The sequence below is a fragment of the Plectropomus leopardus genome, chromosome 8 (assembly GCF_026936395.1).
Source record: "Plectropomus leopardus strain MGB_pleo_1.0 chromosome 8, ASM2693639v1, whole genome shotgun sequence".
NCBI classification, from domain to species: Eukaryota; Metazoa; Chordata; class Actinopteri; order Perciformes; family Serranidae; genus Plectropomus; species Plectropomus leopardus.
In genome coordinates this window covers 23,882,875-23,903,486 of record NC_142183.1, presented here as the reverse complement: position 1 = coordinate 23,903,486, position 20,612 = coordinate 23,882,875, and the positions used below count along the sequence as shown (strand labels likewise).

The 20,612-nt window shown below is 40.0% G+C and overlaps 2 protein-coding genes across 3 annotated transcripts; one reads left to right on the top strand and one right to left on the bottom strand.

Moving 5' to 3' along the window:
- Positions 1 to 3,962: 3,962 nt before the first annotated feature.
- On the top strand, positions 3,963 to 12,794 carry plp1a (proteolipid protein 1a). Of its 2 annotated transcripts, none has more exons than XM_042492773.2 (7): positions 3,963 to 4,213; positions 7,142 to 7,328; positions 7,453 to 7,609; positions 7,954 to 8,122; positions 10,073 to 10,146; positions 10,259 to 10,324; positions 12,286 to 12,794. In XM_042492773.2, the coding sequence occupies exons 1-7, from the start codon at positions 4,210 to 4,212 to the stop codon at positions 12,448 to 12,450; spliced, it is 822 nt and encodes a 273-aa protein (XP_042348707.1). In that variant the 5' UTR covers positions 3,963 to 4,209; the 3' UTR covers positions 12,451 to 12,794. The 2 variants fall into 2 exon arrangements, with proteins under 2 accessions (XP_042348707.1, XP_042348708.1); XM_042492774.2 differs by lacking the exon at positions 12,286 to 12,794 and adding an exon at positions 10,737 to 12,120 and having other exon boundaries at positions 3,967 to 4,213.
- A 720-nt stretch (positions 12,795 to 13,514) lies between these two features.
- Positions 13,515 to 20,405, bottom strand: rab9b (RAB9B, member RAS oncogene family). Its single transcript, XM_042492775.2, has 2 exons — positions 20,327 to 20,405; positions 13,515 to 16,723 (listed from the first exon to the last, which is right to left on the bottom strand). The coding sequence occupies exon 2, from the start codon at positions 16,663 to 16,665 to the stop codon at positions 16,054 to 16,056; it is 612 nt and encodes a 203-aa protein (XP_042348709.1). The 5' UTR covers positions 16,666 to 16,723; positions 20,327 to 20,405; the 3' UTR covers positions 13,515 to 16,053.
- Positions 20,406 to 20,612: the final 207 nt, after the last annotated feature.

Here is a 20,612-nt window from a genome sequence, read left to right as displayed (position 1 = left end):
GCCAAGAAAGCGCAAAAAGGTGATCTGATAAGTGGAGCATTTGAGGTTACCAGCTGAGACTTGTAGAAAAATGTAACACTGTACAGCACAGGTGATGTGTGCAGCAGTAGAAACCATAAGATAGAGCATATCACAGCAAGGCATTGCTAAAATACCAGCATTACAGTCATTATCTTTAGGGATTATTCTCCATGACCCCTGCAGTGAGAAGACGACTGAGCTAATGGTCCGCTAAGTTGATTGGGCCTTTCTCGGATTTCCGACTCAGAGTGATGGGTAGTCTAAAGTATTTAGACACACAAAGAGGTTTAATGTTCCTCCGGTGGGGAGGTGATGAAAGTCTCTCAAGAAGCAGCTCTGAGACAACCACAGGGGGGACGGAGTGCAGCTGTGGACAGGTGAGAGGCGGCAGAGGGGAAGGCACACCACCATCTCAAGTCACCGCCTCACACCTGTTACCAGATAGTGCTGCTTCTCACCCACAGTGCTGGATTGCACCCAGAAGGCAGGAAAAAAATCTACTGTAATGCACCCAGTAACACCAACAGGCTTGTTGTTTTGATGACAGATGTTTGGAGCGAAATCACACTGTGTTCAAAGAAATCTTTACAAAAGCCAGTTGCTCTCGTGTGTTAACTGATACATTTGTATGCCGGAGAACAATTGAGATATCAAAACCAGGTTAAGTGATGCATAAAGTATGAATGAGTCAGGGTAAAAATGTGTTTACAAGTCTGTGAACACACAATTACACAAAGAGGGCAGGCTAATTGTTTCTAGTTTTTACTGAAGAAAATGTTTCTATCTTTACGGTATCATAAACTATTGAGCCATCTTTTCAAGATACACCTGTGTTGGAGGAGAGGAGGAAAGCCACGAGTCAGAGGCTGTAAAACAAAATGTACAACAACCTGGTTAGTAGAGAACAAGGCTTGTATAACACGAGGGCTGTTTCTCTGAGGATTTGTGAGCTAGCAGCTCAAAAATAAATAATCTAATAGGGCTGTACTGTGACACTAACTAAATTAACAGAGAGGAAATAAAGGACGATGCAGCAAAACTACAAATTAAAGAAGCATTTTAACATAAGGAAGTGCAAATTCCATTTGATTAAAACATGTGCAAATGAATTTCAAACAAAGTGTGGCTCAAAAGAAATATTTCTGACCTGATTATCAAAACTTCTCACATCCTTACAGACTGGATTTTTGGAGCATCATGTTTAAATATGCTTTCTGACAAAACTGACAAAAAAATAAGTATTGTGGAATAAAACTCCTTATGTGCCTGCTACTGCAAAAATGCTGTGGCAGGGGAAAGTCTGCCATCTACTGGACACAGTCAAAGCCAAATCTGAGCTCTTTATTTGTGGTATTTTGCCAGAGGGTGTAGATGAATCAGAGGACAGTCTCTCACTCCGCCACAGTCAGGTCACCTGAGATCAGTGATGCTTCCCTGCTGCATGCTGCTCTGCTCCACTCACAGCACATTTCATCTTAATCACATTCACACATTCACTTTTTTTTTGTTGTTTTTTTTTTTACAAAAGCTGAACATTTGATTGTGGGTTATGGGGTTTCATGAGCTGACGTGGACAAAGCAACCAGCTGGCATCGACCCAAACACCCAATGGATTATTTCTGAGATACACATCAGGGGTTTTATGATCATGAATGACATAACAATCCAGTCTAATTAAAATAGCAGTGATGTTTTTCTTATCAATGAAACTCGCCGCAGTGATGCTGAGAAATACCCCCCAACTATCCGGCTTAAAAGGCACTATCTGACTTGAGTAATCCACATATTCATGGTCTGTGAATGCCACTTTAAGCTCTGCTTTTAAAAAGGGGACATTCCAGGACTAAATAGACCCATTTAAGAGATAAATGATATCAGTTTTGCCAGCTGGGATCTTTTATGTTCAGTGCCGTATCTCAAACGCTGCAGTCAAACAGATAATATCTGACAATTTCCTAAAATCTGATGAGCATCACCTGACTGTCCACTGGCTCATATTGATGGTGTAACTTCAGACAGATCACCTTCACTGTCCATGGATATACAGCCACTTATCATTCCCATAGACCATCTGTATGATGCATGAGCTGTTTCTCATTTAATTTTATTCAGTGGCGTTGTTATGCCTGGACGTCCAAGGCTTCAGCCAGGAATGTCTTATTGATAGCACTGGATTCAAATATATAGACTATATACAGTAATGGATGAAGTACCTAAAAGTCATACTTAAGTGAAAGTACAGATTTCTACCAGAAAATTACTTAGGTAGAAGTTAAAGTCATCTGGGGCACATAGCTCACCTGGTAGAGCAAGCACCACATGCACAAAGGCTTTGTCCTCGCCACAGCCGCTGTGGGTTCAGTTCAGACCTTGGCCCTTTGGTGCATGTCATCCCCTCTCTCTCCCCCTTTCACTCATAGACTATCCTGTCCACTGAAGCTGAATAGAGCAAAAATAATCTTTAAAAAAAAATGTAAAAAGTAAATGTACAAGTAAATGCTGTTAATAAAAAGGCATTTTGCCAGAAAATTGAGAATTATAAAGTTTATTTCTTCAAAAGATGTAGGCTATACCACCTAAAAATTGAGCTCACATTACACTTAAAGAAAAACAAGTTTTTTCCACAACCTAATGTAAAGAAGAAAATTCCAGTTTCCCTTCTTTCCTACTCCTTCATTTGTTCATCCCTTCCTCCTCCCTCCTGCCTCCCCTGTTTTGTAGTAAGTAACTAAGATGCTTGGGAGAAATGTATAAATTAAATACTTTATATACTGCTGGGTAGTTGATTAAATAACACAACATCATTTATTAGTTGATTATATTTTGTAACATTAGTCTTCAAAGTAACTAAAGCAGACATATAAATGTAGTGGAGGAGTAAAAAGTACAACACTTTCCTCTGAGATGCAGAGGAGTACAATTATAAGTATAAAATGGAAGTACTGAAATACAAGCAGACTACCTTAAAATTCTCAAAATTTTAATGATTGCAGTTGCAAAGTATTCCATTTCTACTCACTGCAGACAACAACTACTCTTTTTTGACACCATGATTTATAATGCATCTGCAAAGTTTAAAAAAAACAACATTTGGAGGGTAACTAAGATGTCAGAGGACATTTTAAAAAGTATCAAAATTAGAGCTGTCAGTGTTAATGCATTAATCGCATTCAATAATGGTCCATACATAACACGTTTTTTGTTTGTTTGCTTTAAATCGCGCTATTTGCCAGCTGACATTCCTGTCTTTAAGAGGCTGTACCAGAGTTTTACAGTTAGAGTGATGATATACGAAACTAGAAAACCTTAGGAATCCAGTGGTATCAACCATGCCATGCTAGAACAATGCTCCAAATTTAGGAGAAATATTTGACAATGGAAAAAAATGGAATGGAATGGTTATTTCACAGGGCTCCCTTGACCTCTGACCTCTTGATATTTCAATGAAAAGGAGTTCTTTGAGTACACTTTATCAAGGCCCATGCAATGTTTTTGCTGTCATTTGATTCCTAAGACAATCTGGTTAGAACTGATTTACCTTGTCAATATGGACTTCACAACAGGTTTTTTAATGCAAAATAATGGAACTGAAAACATTTGATTACAAAATGTGATTATTTGTAATTAACCATTGAAATTCTGCAATTAATCACGATTTACAGAATTAATTGTTTGACAGCCCTAATCAAAATATTGCTTAGTCTAACAAAAAAACAGCCCCCAAATGTCCTCAAATCTTAGGAATGCACCTGGTTTTATTCATCAAGTTGTAAATGTAGCCATGGGCTTTAAACCAGAAGGCCTTGGAGAACCAAGTACTGTATGCCCTAAAGATGGGAACTCACTGAAGAGCAGAATAGAAAAAGTGGGGTTTTTTTCTGCATTTGCATATGGAGTTGCTCTCTCTATATGCAAATATCCGTCAACAATGAACTAAGGAAATTTCTGCTAGCATAAGAACCTTGACCTCCTCATTATTCTCCGCCTTGAAGTTCATTGAAAAGCGACATTGTTTCTTTAAGATTGCACTTGCAGTCATCAGCGGGTCTGTCCATTGTTGCGGGAACAGAAAGCGAGTTGAGGTTGATATACGGGGGCCGGAGACCAGTTGCGCATATCATCATCGGACCAGCTGCAGTGCAGGCAGCCAGCAGTTAGCCAACAAGTCCTGAACGCATCCTTCCAGACATGGGTAAGAAACTCTTCGGCCACTTGTTAGCTTTTTATAGCAGATAGAAAACGTCACATTATCAAATCTGCATTTTATCTCGTGCGATTGCACGCTGATATGAATAGGACTATGAAAGGGCATCAGAAGTTATTAAGTTTTTTTTTGTCAGTTTAGAGGTCGGCTACTTACCGGCTGATGCTCCGCTGATATTATGAGATTTATTTCATGCTTCAGATGGCAGGGCTACTTTCAGAGGAGCCTTGTCGCATTTGCTTTCTGTCGCAATCTTTCTCAATTTTTAAAGAGGTGAACTTAGGCTTTGCATTTTCTAGCAGAACAAGGCCTGTATTTTCATTTGAGTCACAATGAAGAGACGGTGCAGCTGTTTGTTTGGGCTAGTGATGTCATTAATTAGTTAATTAATACAAGGTGTGTCTGGAGGCCTGTGGGCTGATATATATATATATATATATATATATATACACACACACACACACAATAGTTACTGATGTTTGAGGTTCTGATTTATGTGGATGCTGCTGCTTGTGATGACCAAAAATCTTTGTGCACTCAGAAATATGTACTTGACCTACTTTAATTGACTTCCCTCTAACAATAGTTGTCTTTTATTTACTAGTTTTCTCACAGTTTATCTTTTAAAATTCACTCTTCCGTGCCACATTTAAGTAATGCCATCTGAATGACAGTGATCACAGTTTGCCTGTCTCTCACTCTCTCCCTCTCTCTCTCTCTCACACACACACACACACACACACACACACACAGCCATAGCCATGTAGAAGTGTTCAATTAAAGAGCTATCTTTTTGCCCCTCCTGCCATCTGTGTTTACTGTAATGGTACCAACCACAGTCTGTCTGCTTCCATTGTGCGTGTCTGTGTGGATGCACGCATGCAAGCGTGTAATGGCACACATGCACACAGTTGCATTGTTTGTTTATAGATTTGCTTTTTTTGTCCCCATCCTCTTCCAGCACAGACAGCTCCCCACTATCACTTTCTTGTTCCCGTGTCTCCCCAGAAGGAAGTCTATGAGTGCGCACATGTGTGTGTCTGTGTGTGTGTGTCAAGCATAGAGGTGCCTCTGGCCTTTGTTTGCTTGACATTGGTGGCCCTTGTACCCCCATGTTGCTGTGGGACAAAGACTGTTGTCTCTGCAGTCACAAAAGCAGCCTCTCTCTTGCTTTCACTTTGTCTCTCCTCTCCGTCCTCCCCCTTTTCTCACACTCTCCATGCTGGGTGGTGAATGGAGTCAGGGTGCGAGCTGGGGTCAGAGCAGACACATGCCCTTGGCCCTTTGGCATCCATTCAGACAGCACATGACTATTAGGGAGAATGTGCAGCTTTGCCAAGGGTATGAAAGTGTTAACAGCTGCAGCTCGGTCCACTATGTGAAAGTAATATGAACACATTTTATGTAAAAGGATGGTTCAGGCTTTTAAAGATGACTAGATACTTTCCTCTACTTGTTATCTAGGTATGTAGATAGTTTTGGTTTTATGTGGCCAGGTATTGAGATGCCCGTCCATCCAAATTCAAAAGCATTTCATGTGGTTTTCACACCATGAAAAAATGACAGCGTTCCTCTTTCTCTGGATAATCCAATTCATTGTGCTCTTTTTTTGTCACTGGAACTACTTTCTATCAAATAACACTCACCATGGCAGCAAGTTCTGTGAATTATCCAGCATAACAGAAAAAATAATTGAGTAACTGATTTTTGGGTTGACAGAAAATTAATCACCAACTGTTTAAATAACTAATTCATATAATTCATTATCAAGCATCTCTTTGGGTATTTTACTGTTGGTCTGACAAAACAAGACTTTTGAAGATGTAATAAAAATAACGCAGAAATCACTGTCTTTTAGAGGCTGTGGCACGCTGCCTTAAGCAGCCAAAGACATCCATTGATACCGATCATGTCAGCATAACTTTTCAGGAAGGGCTAAATCATTTTTCAGACGGAAAAACTGGCTTGGCCATTTTCAACTGGGTCTCTTGAACTCAAGATATCTGATTGAAAATGAGTTTTACGGCTATCCACGAGTCTCCCCCTACACTTGAAAAGGCTTGTTTCTTGTCATTTTTTGTTCCTACAGTTAATCTACCCCTTCAGATTAAAACTGTATATTTGTCTTTTTAAGGAAAAGGACAACCAGCCTATTTGAAGAACAATGAATCCCCTAACAGAACTCAAAATTTTAACTGTACCGGTACTGACAAAAACACCTTTTTAAATATGGCTGCAACTGAATGGAATAAACTTCCAGTATCTTTGAAGCAGAATTTTGAAGCAAGCTCTGAATAAATGGCTAGCAAATTGTGTCTCAGAATAGTGACCTGGCAAAAAAATGAATGCAGTGCTGTCCTTTTATGTTTCTTTTATTTCTGTACATAATTACCTGGATATTGTATTTGTGCCTGTTGGTCTTGCCAGACCTGGGATCTGGGTAATTGAGTTATGGCTTTTGGTTTTGTTGTGCGACCCCAAGATTTTCAGTGAAACGATCTTGCCACATCAATGAAAGTTTTCTGAAATGAATCAATAATGAAAAGATTTTTCAGTTACAACACCAGTTTTGAGCAGCATAAACAAAATTCACCTTCACTGGTGAAGCCAAACCTTAGAGGGATATCTCAAAACTAGGGCAAATACCAAAAATATCTGCATGGCCATTACCACAGTTAATTGAGGAAATGTTGTTGTATATTTTATTTTTTAATTATTTCTGTGAACTGACCCTTTTACAGGCTGCAGCACATGTCCATAATAAATTTAACTGAGTGGAAAGACAAAAAAAGACATTCCTCCTTTAAAAGACAGCACCAACTCTGCATCCTAATACAGCAGAACAAAGTCTGTCTGTCATATTGCATCAGCTAATTATGTGCCCTGACTTTCATGGTGCTGTGTCTCGACTATCAGGTTGCTATGACTGCTGTATGCGCTGTTTGGGTGGGGTGCCGTACTGCTCCCTGGTCGCCACACTGCTGTGTTTCTCTGGCATTGCCCTCTTTTGTGGTTGTGGGCACCAGGCACTCACAGAGACAGAGAGACTCATCGAGACGTACTTTGCCCGTAACCTTCAGGACTACATCACCCTCGCCTACATGTGAGTGGTAAATTTAAGCATTTTCATCATAAGAGAGACTTCTTTTTGTCTTGGGTTGTAGTCTCCATTCAGAGGGTTTCGCTTTTTTGTAACCCTGAATTTTCATTTTCCTCCTTTTTCCCAGCATCCAATATTTCCAGTATGTCATCTATGGTTTGGCCTCCTTTTTCTTCCTCTACTGCATCGTGCTGTTGGCTGAGGGCTTCTACACCACAAGCGCTGCCAAGCAAACCTTTGGAGAGTTCAGGAGCACCATGTGTGGCCGCTGCCTCAGCTCCTCGGTGAGAGGGCCCAGAGTGGGACAAGTAAAGGGGATTGGAGAGATTGGATGGGATTAATACACATATCACTCCCTGGTGGGTGCTGAGCCGAAAATCTTAAGGCTGCTAAAAAACCTTTGGGGACATGCAAAGATAAGCATACAGTGTGTGTTTGAGTGGTTGGGGAAAAAAAGGCTGAGTGGTTGGAAGAAGAGGAGGAGAACAGAGAGTGAGATAATAAGTAGAGCTAATCAGAAAAAAAGTAAATGTGGTCACTAAGTGAGTCACTGCTCATAAAAACACTCTCTTAGATTATGTGCATCAGTTTATTACCCTAATGTTTGTTCTGCTCCCTCCTCGTGCAGTTTATAGTGATGACATACGTACTAGCCGTGCTGTGGCTGTTGGTGTTTGCCTTCTCGGCGCTACCAGTCTACTTCTTCTACAACATGGACTCCACCTGCCACACCATTGACGTTCTGACGGAGACCCCAGCGAGTATCAACCAGCTCTGTGTTGATGCGAGGCAATACGGTAACAAGATATCTTTAACCTATGAGAATTTTATCCACAAATCACATTAAAAGACCAATACCAACGATGCATTGTTCCTACTAACAAGTAAGTGAGTCTGAGGAAGAGCGTTTTGGCTCGAAACGTCACTTATTTCGCAGAGTAAAATCCTTTAAGGGGAGCTCCCTGGTGTGCAGAACTCTATTTTTCACATTTTGGTTTATTTTGGATCCAGCATCCACTACAGGATGTGCATGTCTTATTTTTGAATCTCCTCGTTCCTACTAACAGCCTACATAGCTAAAGTATATTCCTCTGTGCCACAGACCTCCTTTCTTATCCAAAAACTATTAACAAGACAAGTCTACAGCCACCCCAGTAGCTCTGAATGTGTATCTAGGCACAGATGCTAAATGCTGAAATCAGCATGCGAACATGCTCACCATAGAAATAGTATGATAATGATGATGCTTACAATGACAATGTTAACCATGGTTGCCATCTTGTTTTAGCATGCTAACATTTGCTAATAATTAGCACAAAAAATAAAGTACAGTTGAGGCTGATAGTTTTGTAGATATTTGATGAAAACTTTGGCCAAAATTCAAAAAAATTTAATTTCTGCCAAATTTCATGGCAATCTATTCAACAGTCCAGACATTTTACCAAAATTCAAAATCTCATCTCAATCGCATCTCCACTGCATGGTATGGCACGGCTCTACTCATCTCAAATTGCAATTTTTTTTTTGTTTTCTGTTGATACTTATTTTGATACCACCTAGGTTCAGGATCCAAGTCGGCTTTGCTGATACTCTATGACAGAGTTAAAACACTAAAGATCACTGACTGGTGAGAGATAACAGCCACTTGGGTAAAACAGGACAGCCTAAATAAACCCACCATTTTTAAAAACCAATCCCTTGTCAATAGCATCCTCTTTTTTTTGTTCACTAGACCCAAATTTTAAACTGTCCGCCTGCAAAACTATATTCTACACTACACCGTAAACTTAATGAAGTGCAGTCTTTCCTCTGTTTAGTTGCAGAAAAAAAGTGTTCAGCAAGTGTTGCATTAAGGATGATCTTAACAGTTTGGCGCAGTGTCACTATGGCCATCAGCTAAGAGTCCCACCTATGCTAAGGGGGAAACTATTAGCAGTGGACAACAAATAGAGAAAAGGACCTGGTACCAAAGCACGTCACATGGAGTTTAACCATGCAATGGAAATGAGGCATTTTAGCCTGAACTTAAGTGGTGCTCCGTCCCACAGACCAACATTGCCATGGCACACTATAGTGTGGCTAATAACACATTTGCCACACAATGAGCCACACTGTTGCACTGGGTGACATATTCCTTCATTACCATGAACAAGGGCACTGTACTGTTTGAGTCAATCCCACATACACTGTCCTGATGGCACTAATACTCAGAAGTTCTTCAAATTTGTATTAATCCACGGCTGAAAAATATTTCCCAAAAAATGCACAATTTAAACTCATGTTTTATAGCATTTGGTAAAAATAAATATTTTTTTTCTCTTAAAAAGAATACATATATTTTGACCTGTTTTCAAAGATTTACATGTTCAACAGTAAGGCAAGGCAAATATATATTTATATAGCACATTTCATAACCAAAGGCAAACCAAACTACTTTACAGATTACCGAGGTAAAACAGACAAAAACACAAGCAACACCTGCTAAAAACAGTAAAAGCAAGCAAGCAAAAGCACAGAGAATAAAAACAATAAAAGCAAACAGGTAAACGCATTCAATAGTAAGTGCCATAGACAAGTCGAAGGAAGTCAAACAGTACATACAGAAGACAAAACAACATATTATAGGATTGGGTCTTTTCATGTGGTTTGTTGAAAGATATGAAAAATTAGAAAAATGCCGGTTTTATCCGTTTATTGTTTTTTGTACTTGACTGACTGAATTGAGTAGAGAAATCTGATTTTAACAGGACTGCTGCCATGGAATGCAGTGCCAGGGAAAGCTTGCGGTATGACTCTGTCCACTGTTTGCAAGACCAGAGAGGTAAGAACCAGGAAAATAATGAAAGTTCTGCAGTCATTTTCACCAATTTTCCTGACATGAAATGAAGACAAATATCATCACCACTAAATGCAAATCTCCTATACCCTATCAGTACCAAATGACCTATGACCTCTACATTGCTGCCTTCGCCGGTGCAGGCATCACACTCTTGGCTCTGGTGAGTGATTATGCCTCAGCTGGGGCCAGTTTGGCTGCTCTTCCACAGTGGGGTACAATAGTGTTATGGCTCATGTGACTCAGTGACGCTCAAAGTGTAGGCGGCGAGGCATCTCAGGCCTCCATGACTGATGACTTTTGTACTATTGCTCTCTGTTCCTCTTTCTCAGCTGACACAAACATCATAATAGTGCCGTAATGTCTGCTGGTTTTCCAGCCAGGCAAATGGTGCAGCCATTATACTCGCATGCTCCATTACAGAAGCTGTTATACGGACTGTATCTGCTATCAAATTAATGCCATTAGCAGTTAATCATATACTTTCTTTTTCATATTTCTGGAGTTTCTGTTGTGGATTTTTCTTTCCTTCACTTCTGTTCTGACACTTCCTGTCTCTGCTTGTCCCTCCATAGCTGACCTATACTGTGTCAACCACCTATAACTTTGCGGTTCTTCGGTATCTGGGGAGAAAGGGCATGGGTGCACGGTGTTAGGCTCACCAGCTTCCTGCCTGCTCTATCACTACTTCACCATCAACATGGGGATCTAAAGGGACGGCAACAATTCTTTCCTTCCACATCATCAGCACAGAACCAGCTGTGGTCACGGACTCTTGAAAATGTTTTCTTTATATTTTTACTTTTCATATTGGGAAGAATGTTACTTATTTGTTTTTTTGTTCTTTTTTTTTATGTGTGTGTCAGCTACTTTTAAATGCAGTAAGTCTTATTTCAGTATTTTCAATGCCATGTCACCAAAATATTTTTAAATTATTGTTGCTTGCTGATTTTAGGGTCTAAAATTGATTTCTACCTTCCATTGCGCTAAATATAAAAATAACACATCACTAATAAATTAACATATGTAAGAAATAACCACCAATTTGCGACGCATGTGCTGCGCGAATGCAGCTGTTGCGGAGAATACGGATTAACGGTTACCATGGCTACCATCCTTCACATCTGGTTGCCATGGTGGCAGACAAGCATGCATTTGCAGTCTCACGCTGACCTCAGGACTTTTCTCACGGGCTGGAGAAAAGCCTCAACAATGGAGTCATGCCCGTTCTTAAAGCTAGCCAATAAGGAGCCAGTTGTGGGGGGCCACCTGCGCTACGAGTCTCTGCCAAGGGTTACGTTACATGTCAAGGGAGAGGGTCTTCGGGACAAAGACAGGGTTAGACCTCTCTAAAGCCTCAATGGAGTTCTTCTGGGACTGCAACCACACACACACACACAACAGCATCCACATGCTGCTGCATGACCCCCACCTCCCTCCGAATAACTGAAGCAATGGATTCAAAGTGAAGGAATTTTAGATAATTTTGAATAGTTTCTTTCTGACAAAGAGATATACTTGTTTAGCTTGATCTAGAAAGGTCTGACATTATTTCTCATAATTTTGAGATGGCAAAAGCACTAGGTGCTAACTAATTGAGTGACCTCATATTATTAGACCTGAAACACATTGTTGAGGTGTGACTCCCCCCTGCTGTTAATGCATGACTGAGGTACTTTTATAGAGATAGGACAGCTTTGTTTTGTCTCTAATTCTTTAGGAATTTTGTTGTAGTTATTGTATAACACATTTTTTACTTACTTTAGCTGAATTTACTACTTCTTTTAAACTTTGGGTATTACTAACAAAACCCTTTGCAGCATAATAAGTAGATTATTCCATTTGGTGTAAGCTTTACCCAGCTGTGAGTGGTGGATTTGTCAAATGGCAGCTGGCTGTTTGATGATTTTTTTGTGTGTTGGTAAAATTTGATAATAAAAAGAATATTCTTTTGAAGTATTTGTGCTGAGTGCCTCTGAAAACATTTGTTTGTATTCTGGGAAAGGGCAGTGTCTGGTGTAGAGTCACAGCATTTAACTGGCGCTCCATCCTTGGCTTGCTGCCATATCCAGGGGCCAAGGTATTTTGTAAGGTGTTTTGTATTCTCTCCTCTTGTGTCCACAGGTGCACTGTTCCCTGCACTTGGCTGTGAACCAGGTGTACCTGAGGAAGCTGAGGCACAAGGCGAAAGAGGAGAGGAGAGGCTATGACCTGTTTGGGAGGCTGCAGAGGGACAGAGGGGGGACACTGTGCTCTCCATACCCTGCAAATGCGTCTGACATCTCCTGACAGTGCCTCTGGTGTGGCTGCAGGAGCTTTTCATGATGGCCATCACAAGTTGAGATCCACCATTTTGTGAAGTGTATGACGTGATAGTATTTCATCAACTGATTCCCTTCATTATTTTTGATTTTCAAATTAAAAATATAGCCACATCTTACGTACTATAATGTTCTGCATTTGATCAGTGTCTATAGAATCTATGCTTTCTGTAGCTATATTTCCATAAGTCAGAGATTTTGTTTGAAAGGCAGACATGATTTTTTTTTTTCCGCCCCGGTTTGATTTGTCAGTATGCGGTGCATGCTTGATATCCTTTTTTAATGAAGAGGAAATAAACAGTGTTAACTGTCTCTCGGGTTCCCACACATACTTGGTCATTCAATGACATTCAAGGTCTTGTGTGATGAAATTCAAACAAGGTGTATTCTTAAAATCAAAATTCAAGACATGTATTCAACTCATGAGCTTGCTGAGAAATTTAGTAATGCTTCATTTTAACACTGCTGCTTGTTGCTGCAAACATTTGGGCTTTTTCCTGACAGTAAAATGAATTAGAGCTGCATAACTAATCAAGTTAGTTGTCAACTATGAAATTAATCGCCAAATTTAATTAATTATTATGATTATTCGGAGTAATTTCTTAACAAAAAAAAGGCCACAATGCTCTGAGTCCTGCTTCTTAAATGTGATTATTTTCTGGTTTCTTTACTCCTCAATGACAGTTAACTGAATGCCGTTGGGTTGTGGACAAAAAACAACATTGAAGGGCACTCTTTTGGACTTTGGGAAACGCTGGTTGTAAATTTACTCTATCTTCTGACATTTTATAGATCCAAAACAGTAATAATTAAACAGGAAAATAACTGACAATTAAAGTAACCATTATTTGCAGCCCTAAAATGACTGCTGAAAGGTGCAGAGCTGAGGTATACTGATTAATTTGAGTGACCTATTTTAGTTTTAAAAATAGTTTTAAGAGCTTTTGTTTTCAAACTTTAAAGTCACTTTTAAAGCTGCATACTTTTATGAATTTTCAAGGCACGAGCACAAAAACAAGACAAGATAGTGTCTCCATTTGGTATGTTGCATGTTTTATTTGTAGCCAAGCACTGGAGAGTATTCACCGCTTTGCCAGCATGTTGGCACAACCAACTCTTATCCTCCGTAGTGCAAAAAGAGGAGTTCAGGGAAGTTTTCCATTAGATCAACACATAATCAAGATGAATAGACTTAACTTTCACACAGCTTAAATCATATTCATGGGTTGAGCACTGAGGATGAGACAGACGTTCAGTGTCATTTTGTACATTATTATGAAATGAATGCCCTTTGCAATTTACATAAGCCATTAATATAGACAGCCCAGAAATAAGTTTTTACATTCATAAATATTACAGGAGCATTAAAAAATACTGACATGAGACAGGGTTGCAGTGATGTAAGACATGAGATAAACATATTGTATGGTTTTGCTACCCACTGATTCTCAGGTACGTTCAGGTAAACACTGTGGTAGGCTACATTATCTGAACGGGATAAAAACTGAAATGGTAAAGAGACAACGTATTCTGTTTCATCCAGAAAACATTAACACTGACAAATGATAAGCTCACAGCCCTCATTTTTGCTTTGAAATAATGTAGGCCAACAGCTTGATTTCATTAAAATGCCCAACTCAGTTCACAGTTTAAGTTCACCTCATACTACTGTGAGTATCCATACTCAACACACCTTTACAATAATTATTATATAAGCCTACATTAAACCAAAGAACCATGTAATAAGTAAATATGACTGTACCTGACTGGATTCGGTTCACCTTCACAGTGAAGAACTTCACCAATATTTTGCAAACACACTGAAATACGATGCAATTTGTGACTTGAAAGGCAAATCTCGCACTGAGAGAATACACAAGATCGCCAACATAACAGGAAAAAAAGGGTATGAAAACATGCACCATATTAAGAACCCAGGTGCACTCAGAAGATGAAAACATCTTATTCATGCAACAGGCCGAGTAGACGCAATATAAAATATTATTCCAGCAGCAATCAAAAACACTGATGAGAGTGAATTTAGACCATGTTAGTCATAGTATGAAGCATTGCCCTCTGGCCAGCAGCAGTAAAACCAAAGGGAGCCTGTATGTAAAAGCATTCAAATAAAAGTACCGTCCAGCTGAAAACAAGTAAACATTGTTAAATTGTCTGAATACCCAGTTGAATGGTTCACTTAATACTGTATAAATGGACAGAAGAGGTGATGCACAGTGCACACAGTTATGGCCTTATCCTTGTGCTTAGGCTAGTTCACATTCAGCAAGAACAACCAGATAGACAGCACGGGTTGAATGTATCATAAAGCACAGGAAACCTCCAGAATAGGCAAAGCTAAAGGACAGGAATGTTAAGGCCTGCCATGCAATTAACAAGGCAGGTATGAGATTACAAACTCACCAAAACTGTGAAAAGTGTTAATTCTGAAAACAGACTTATATCAGCCCTTGATCAAACAGAATATCGCACAATGTGTGTAAAAAATAAAAAAAAAACATTGGAGGATGGAAATATGCTTCACAGAAAAATAAACAGCAGTTTATCAACAACAGCAGCAAAAGCAGTATTATTTTTGAACCCCGAGAAACACTGAACCGTACTTAGTAAACAGGCCCATGTACATAAATCATGGGAAATAAAAAAATGATCGGATAATGCCTAACTCGTACACCTGACACCTCCAGCTACACAGTCGCAGTGGTAAGAAATCTAGAATTAAAATGAATAAGGGCACCACAATAGCTCATACCTAATGCTTACAGTCAGAGCTGCAAAATTAAAGCTTACAGTTCCCTTCCCATTGAAGACAAACAAGGCCATCTTCCCTCTGAGTGCAGCAATCATTTAAGGTCCTCGTACCTCAAATCGTACTTGTTATTATACTGATGTTGGGAGTTTTCATGCGTAAAAACTGCCTGGATTGGGAACACTGTCAGTCACAGACATTGTCTGTGTCCAGAAAATACATTAGCTTCCCAATTCTGCTGAGAGATCAGATAACATGAAAACATGATGTTTTATTTCAAAGTCCCTCTAAAACCAAGGAAAGTCAGCTCATGGACAGGCTGTTGAGCAGTCACAAGACCAACTGAATGTTGCTGTGCCAAAGATAGAGTGTGCTCTTTAAGAGAGACCTGGTATACTCTCTCGTCCACTGAATTAACTATCATTTTGATGATTTTAATGAAAATAAATGCTCTGAAAGCACTATCTGATACAACTCCTGCATAGGCAGAGAAAGCTGAAGCTAGGTAAAAACGTTTTTGTGCAACACTAGTGAAAGCAGACGGGGTACAAAGGATGAGTGTGCCTGTTACAGTGTGCCTGTACCTTTGAGCAATAATTCAACTATCTTGACACCAGCTGAATCCTTGACACGACTGTCCTCAGAGCAGCTGTATCTTATCCATATTATCTTTAGTGGATACTGTACTCAGTACCTTGTACCTACAGTATGTGTACCATAAACAATATCTCACTGGCTCTTAAAACTAACATAGGGGAGTTTCAGCCAGAGAGATTAAGACAAGGTGGAGTCACACCTAACCAATCAGCAGCAAGACGCACGAGAGGTTTTGCGGTTGCCGTGGAGATCTATAGTACTACTCAGTAGCGCATGGTCAATCTGGTCCTCAGCAGCCAGAACCTCTCTGACAGCTGCCTCAAATGCAGCTGTGACATTAGTGTCATCCTTCGCACTGGTCTCAAAGTAAGGACAACAACCGTTCTCTTCACACCAGGCCCGTGCTTCATCCTCCCCCACCTCCCTCTGCTCCACGTCTACCTTATTGCCGAGCACCACAAAAGGGAACCGCTCAGGGTCTTTAACGTCTGAGTAGTACATGAACTCCTTCTTCCAGCAGCCGAGGTTCTGGAAGCTCTGCAGGTCGTTCACAGCAAATGTGAGCAAGCAGCAGTCGGCGCCTCGGTAGAAGGGTGTTCGCAGGGACTTGAAGCGCTCCTGGCCCGCTGTGTCCCAGATCTGAAGGGTGACCAGACGTCCGTCAACCTCCAGATCCCGGTTGAGGAACTCCACACCAATGGTGTGGAAGGACTGGGAGTCAAAGCGGTCTGTGACATAGCGGTTCATAAGGGAGGACTTGCCCACTCCACCGTCCCCCAGCAGGATCACCTTCAGGAGCAGGCTCTTCCCGCTCATCATGTTTTCCGCCCACCCAGCAAGGCCTCCACACCAGGTGGCAGACCAGGGTCAATTTAACCTAGAAAGAGGAAGAAACGCGAAAGCAGATGCTACTATCAAAGGGAGATGCAAATCATGTTTAGAAAATTATGGGGAAAATAAATAAAACTACCTGCTACTTAACAGTGAAAAGTAGTTAAACTACATCTTAACCACTCTCAAAGTCGCTTGTCCAAGTAACACTAGTTTCAAAAAGTAGTTCAACTACATTCAAACTACACCACGATCACAATATGTCAAGAATCAGTCTCATATTGTTACACAGAGGTACAACTGAACTGACACTGAATAAGGTGTACGTGTGTTTTATTACTAGGGCAGGCCAATCCTCACCTAGGCAGCTCAAGAGTGTAATTTAAGGATAGGATAGGTAGCAGCTGTTGGGGTGGAATAAGGATAATGCTAAACTTCTAGGGAAATTACTAGTACTCCATCTTGGATGCAAACTAGAAGTGATTTTAGTCCAATTGCAAGTAACTGTCATTAAATGACAACTGTGGCAAATAGGCCGGGGCATTTTGCCAGACTGTAGGGCAAAAAAAAATGTCTTGAAATTACTACGCGTATGTTGTTTGTATTAATAGAGATGCACAATAATATCGGCACATTATCTGTATTAGCAGATATTGGCTTTAAAATGAAATATCGGAATCAGCCAACATGCTGACTACAGCCAATATCACAAACCTATTTTTTCATTATTGTTATTGATAAAGTGAACATGTGAAAAACATCAACCCTGAAGGATTTTTCTTATTTTGGACAATGAATGAATTTTGCATACACTGAAAAGCATCGTATTTTATGTCTCCATCTGATGGTGGGCCATCACAATAAAAATATGCATAATATGATATCAATTCTACTACAGAGGAAACTTAATGATCACTAAAATTAGGACGGAAAAAAAGCAGATATATCAATGTCGGTATCAGTTATTGGCCAAACACAGAAAGTGGGTATGCACAAAAATATCCTAATTTATAACAGGGTGTGCATGTACATCCCATGCCCGTTTCCCTTTATAAATCACAATCAACTCCAAAATTGGCACATTTGAGCGAGTGTCTTGTCCCACTCATAGGTGCCCATAAATGGTCAGGGGAACGCCCTTAATTAATAATCACTCATACTACCTACATGAAGACGAGCATGGCCATGAGAGAAACACTGATAGAAATGGCAAGAAAATAAATTTCATACAATGTGAAGTTAAAGTTCTTGTTGGGAAGGTTGACACGCATATGGCAATGGTATTTGGTGAAGACAGCACCGGCATTACAAATGCCAAAAAGGCAGCAGAGTGGCAGCATGTGGCAGATGCTGTAAATGCTTTTACCTCAGAGAGTTGCACTATGGCCAAAATTAAAAAGAAGTGGTACGATATTAAAGTGGAGGCTAAAAAACGCATTGCCCTCCACAGGCAGTGTGTGTGCCATGGGTGGGTGAAGGGGAGCTCACAAGAAACTGGCAGCGATCATCAGGGAATCTCTACGCACCTTATCCTCTGACAGTGCCAAATAAGCCATTGTGCATCTTTATGCATTCTGATTGCATGCCTGTTTATACCCACCCATCGACTGACTGTATCTGAAAAACTACAGGTATGGGGAATACCATAAATGACAAATGGGTTTGCGCAACAAAAATGTAATAATAATAATATCAATAATAATGATTATAAACTTTATTTGTAAAGCACTTTTCAAAACACAGTTACACTGTGCTTTACAACAAAACAAAAAACACATTTAACACAGAGATAAAATGAGCTAAAAGCAATAACACATAAATGCATTATAAAACACATTATATGCGATATACTGTCTGACAAGCAGTTTTGCGCAATGAAGTGATAACATTATATTAAACTATGCACTGAAAATGGCAGCTGTATGAACGTATTTTGTCCTACTGTTCACCTTATTATTTATGAGAATAAATTTCACAACATGCAAATGTTCTTTAATAATTACGGGACATATTTGAGAGGTTATTAAACATTAGCAGATATTTCTTCTTGCATTTAGTATCCTAAATCATATTTTATGTGTGCGAATACACTCTTCATATGTGATACATGAGAGGTAATATCTCCATTTATCATAATGGTATCAATTTCACGCCATTTTTTTTTTCGTTTCATGCTTCTGCCACTGGAGTCATAGTTTGTCCTCTCAACAGTCTCTTTGTACACATGGGTCAAAGTTTCTGTGGAGGACTGCACATTTTCCTATCAAGTCTGTTTTTTGTAAATAACCCAAATTTGCTTAGAAAGTAACATACGCCTTCTTTAGTGCGTACGCAACATTTATAAATAAGGCTCCAGGACAGGCCAATCCTCACCACGACAACCTGAGAATGTGTTTTTAAGGAAAGGACAGGGAGCAGTTGTTGGGGTTGCAAAAGAAAAATGCTAAACTTTTATTGAAATCCATAGTACTCGATATAAAAATAAATCTTGCTTGAAAACTAGGGGTAATTTTGTGTAATTGCAAGTGACAGTCACTAAGTGACAACTGTCGCCAATGAGCTGGTGCATTGTGCCATACTGTATGGCAAAACATGTCATGAGAACACAAAGTAACATGAACTACAAAAACTACATGACCCAAAGTATTAAACTACTAATAAAAAACCATCTGAGGTTTGAATGTCTGCCACCCAACTACTGCAAAGTGCAGTGTAGGGAACTACATATAGTTAAACTACTTCCCAACACTCCTACTAAGGAACAGGAAATGAAGAAACATAGTAGATTCTCTGAAAACACTAAACACCCCAAACAGTCTGTGGGCTTGACTTCGCTGCTGATTCAGTGTAGATAATAAGGGGAAAAGGAATGCTGTTCTGACAATTTGTGTTCAAACTCAGATGAACCTTACTGACAAATGAAAGAGAGATGTGTAATGGTTGACTAGCTTCAGGGACACAATGACAGGGGTTAAGGACCGAGATGTCTGCCAAAGGTCTCTGATTGAAGCTCTGGGCTGAATGACTACAGCCTTGTTATTTAATACACAATACTAACTCATGGTAGCCTGCACACATACAATGCTTTCCAGCCATTGTTAAGACGTGAACATTATCCTGCATAATTCATGATATTACTTTTTATGACTTGTTTAGGCTCCTAGGTGTAGGAGTCCTACGCCACAACAAGAGGGGCGAGTCAGGATCATGAGCTGACACTGGAGACGACCACTGCACCTGCGCAGACCACAAACATGAACCAGCTTGTTGTCAACTGTGACTGGCGGCTAAAACTCTGGTTAAACTGTTTCGTCGGTGGTCTCTGCGAAACTGTCCACCAGGTGCATCTAAACAGAAGTGAACTACGAACTGAAACAGCTCAAAGGCTTTTACAAACTATAATGCTGCAGACAATAACACTGTTACATCGTGTAGCGGCTTAGCAAGCATCTCAGCCAACTAACAAGCTAGCCGGCTAGTCTGACGGCTTGTTGACATCCTATCCTGCTCAGGCTAACCGTTAGCCTCAGTGAGCATGCGACTCAAAACTATTTTCAAAAGCAACAAAAGAAGAAATGTTGCAGCGAAGTCATTTATCTATACCATAATGTCTCTAATATGTACATAACAAAAATGTATTTTCACTCACCCTGTTCCAAGTGGTCGGTGTTGCGTGGTCTGCCCTCCTCCCCTACATCTGACTGAGATTGAGTGTCGTGACGTGCGCGCCCCCATCAAAAAGGTGCACGTGCACACCGCCCGGACAATCCGAGGTCCTAAAGCCCGTAAAGTTCACCTCTATAACAAAGTTTCACTGTGAGTCACTGTACATACATCAAGTACATTTTGGAGTGCAAGTACTTCACTTGAGTATTTTTCCATTCCGTTCCGTACATGTCAAAAGGAAATAATGTACTCCATTACACATCTGTTAT

Excerpts from the sequence above, each read along its gene's own strand:
- plp1a (XM_042492773.2), top strand. Across the intron at positions 7,610-7,953 it reads GCCGCTGCCTCAGCTCCTCG|TTTATAGTGATGACATACGT; the intron begins GTGAGAGGGCCC and ends CTCCTCGTGCAG. Across the intron at positions 10,147-10,258 it reads CTGTTTGCAAGACCAGAGAG|TACCAAATGACCTATGACCT; the intron begins GTAAGAACCAGG and ends ATACCCTATCAG.
- rab9b (XM_042492775.2), bottom strand. The coding sequence starts at position 16,665 with ATGATGAGCGGGAAGAGCCTGCTCCTGAAGGTGATCCTGCTGGGGGAC.